Here is a 2826-nt window from a genome sequence, read left to right as displayed (position 1 = left end):
GTTGATCGGAACGAGATGAGGCGGGTTTGCACCAGGATGTGTTGGCAGCTTTTCTATCTCATTCTGCTCACCAATCGTCCAGTGAATCAAACGACTGAAATCGAAGGCAAAGGGTGGCTTGTCACTCTTAGGCTTTGGCCTTCGGTAATCTATGAAAACGGAATCTTGACGGTTGTAGATTCTTTCCAAAGATCTTTGTTGTACTTCGGCTACGTTGTCCTGTCCCGTCACCTCAATGGTAGACCATCCTGATTTGGGCAACTGCTCATATGGGACTTCGTGCTTGCCGCCTGTTGTCATCCTGATGAGCTTGTCATAGTCAAAGTCGTCATCACCCCTGTCTTCGACTGATTCTGAAGCAAGCTGCTGTGCTGAAGTCCACTGCTTTGTTGGATAACCAACTTGGGGGATATGGCCTACCTTGAAGCCGTTCGCCTGCTGAGGAGGCCTCGTGCTAACTGGATACTGTAAGGAAGATGATCTCCTTATTCCGCTGTGTTGTTTGACCATGAACATTTCGTCGTAATCATGTACATCGGCACCATTTTCAACTATCTGGCTGAGAGGATTGAACCGGATAATTCCCTGCTGCATGAGTGTGTCCAGTTCTCCAACCACCTGGATCTCGGCTGGGACCCAGCTACTGTGCAGTGTGGAGGCGTCTGCCCTGTGGAACTCGTCGGACGTGACAACCTGCTGGGAAGGCACCATTCTCTCGACGGGAGGAATGGGCCCGTTGGCGACCTCCGTTTCCGGCATGTAGTGTGACTCTTTGCTTGACGACCTGGCCGTCGCTGATTCGTGCCCTGGAACAAGCCTCCACATAGATGTTCGAGTCTCCAGGGGAGGAAGCGGCTTTTGTGGCTCCACTACGTCATTCAGACTCGTCTCTTGTCCTGAGTGCACGTGATGACTGTGAACGTGATGCGAGTGTACCCTACGGAAAACCTCTGCTGGCGTCTCCGCCTTGTGAGCAATATCTGCCGGAAGAGGGGGAATAACTGATGTTATTTCCACTCTCTCGTGAACGTTTCTCTCGTCAGTGGGCGCCTGATGACTCTCCACGCGTTGCTCTTGAACCTTCTGCAGAACCTCAGCAGGTATTGAACCTTGCCTGGCTGCGTCCGTAGCCAGAGGTGGAATGACCCCAATGACGTTTCTCACGGAAGAATTGACGACAGTCTCCCGTGGAGGATTCCGCACCATTGGCGCAGGGATCTCGATCCACGTGGTTGGTTTTGGTCTCATCATGTGCACAGGATATCCATCGACAACGATGATCCTACCGTGATGAGGGTGAGACGATGATGATGGTATCCGATCAACATATGCTTCCCTGGTGTTGACTACTTCTTCCCGTCCCAATTGGTGAATTCTGTAGCGCTCAGCACGGGCTTGATCCAGCTGCAGATGTGGAAGTGTGGACCTCCTGGCTGCGTCCGATGTGGTGGGATATATTGTACCGACTGAATGCTCTCTTACATCATAACTTCCTTCTCGGGCCAACTGCTGGATCCTGTAGCGTTCTGCCTGGGCTCGATCCATCTCCAAGTGTGGAAGTGTGGACCGTCTTGCTGCATCTGATGTATCAGGCTGTATTATGCCGACTGAATGCTCTCTTACATCATAACTTCCTTCTCGGGCTAACTGCTGGATCCTGTAGCGTTCTGCCTGAGCGCGATCCATCTCCAAGTGTGGAAGTGTGGACCGTCTTGCTGCATCTGATGTATCAGGATGTATTATGCCGACTGAATGCTCTCTTACATCATAACTTCCTTCTCGGGCTAACTGTTGTATCCTGTAGCGTTCTGCCTGAGCGCGATCCATCTCCAAGTGTGGAAGTGTGGACCGTCTTGCTGCATCTGATGTATCAGGCTGTATTATGCCGACTGAATGTTCTTTTACATCATAACTGCCTTCTCGGGCTAACTGTTGTATCCTGTAGCGTTCTGCCTGAGCGCGATCCATCTCCAAATGTGGAAGCGTGGACCTTCTCGCTGTATCTGATGTGTGTGGATCAATCCAATTGACATGTTGCTCTTTTGCATCAACACTTCCCTCTTGAGCTAACTGATGGATCCTGTAACGTTCTGCCCGAGCCTGACCCATCTCCACGTGTGGCAGTGTGGATCTCCTGGCTGCGTCCGATGTGTGGGGTTGGATTGTACCGAGATTCTGTTCTTTTACATCAACATTTCCTTCTTGAGCTAACTGCTGGATCCTGTAGCGTTCTGCCTGAGCGCGATCCATCTCCAAGTGTGGAAGTGTGGACCGTCTTGCCGCATCTGATGTGTGTGGATCTATCCAGTTGACATGTTGCTCTTTTACATCAACGCTTCCCTCCTGGGCTAACTGATGGATCCTGTAACGTTCTGCTCGAGCACGGTCCATCTCCAAGTCTGGTAGTGTAGATTCCCGAGCTGCATCTGAATCGTGGGGCTGGATTGTGCCTACAGCATGTTCTTTTATATCCACACTTCCTTCCTCTGCCAACTGCTGGACCCTGTAGCGTTCTGCATGAGCTTGATCCATCTCCGTGTGCGGTAGGGTGGACCTTCTGGCTTCATCCCGTGAGTGGGGGTCTATCCAGGCCACCCGCATCTCCTTCAGATCAACCGACCCTTCTTCAGCCATCTGTTCGATCCTGTAACGCTCTGCCCGAGCACGGTCCATCTCCACGTTTGGAAGTGTGGACTCCCTGGCGGCATCCGATGTGCGGTGCTGTATTGTGTCAACTTTGAGCTCTATTATATCGACTGACCCCTCTTCAGCCATTTGTTGAGTTCTGTATCGTTCGCAGAGCGCGATCCATTCCAGCTTGGAAGT

General features: G+C 51.6%; 1 protein-coding gene across 1 annotated transcript in view; it reads right to left on the bottom strand.

The window, feature by feature from the left end:
• LOC118426440 overlaps positions 1 to 2826 on the bottom strand; it is a gene marked incomplete in the record, with an annotated part of 32036 nt that overhangs the window by 4401 nt on the left and 24809 nt on the right. The window contains 1 exon segment of the mRNA XM_035835819.1: positions 1 to 2796. Coding sequence (XP_035691712.1) covers positions 1 to 2796 — 2796 coding nt within the window.

The sequence above is a fragment of the Branchiostoma floridae genome, chromosome 11 (assembly GCF_000003815.2).
Source record: "Branchiostoma floridae strain S238N-H82 chromosome 11, Bfl_VNyyK, whole genome shotgun sequence".
In the NCBI taxonomy this organism is placed as follows: domain Eukaryota; kingdom Metazoa; phylum Chordata; class Leptocardii; order Amphioxiformes; family Branchiostomatidae; genus Branchiostoma; species Branchiostoma floridae.
This window is presented reverse-complemented; position numbering and strand designations above follow the sequence as displayed.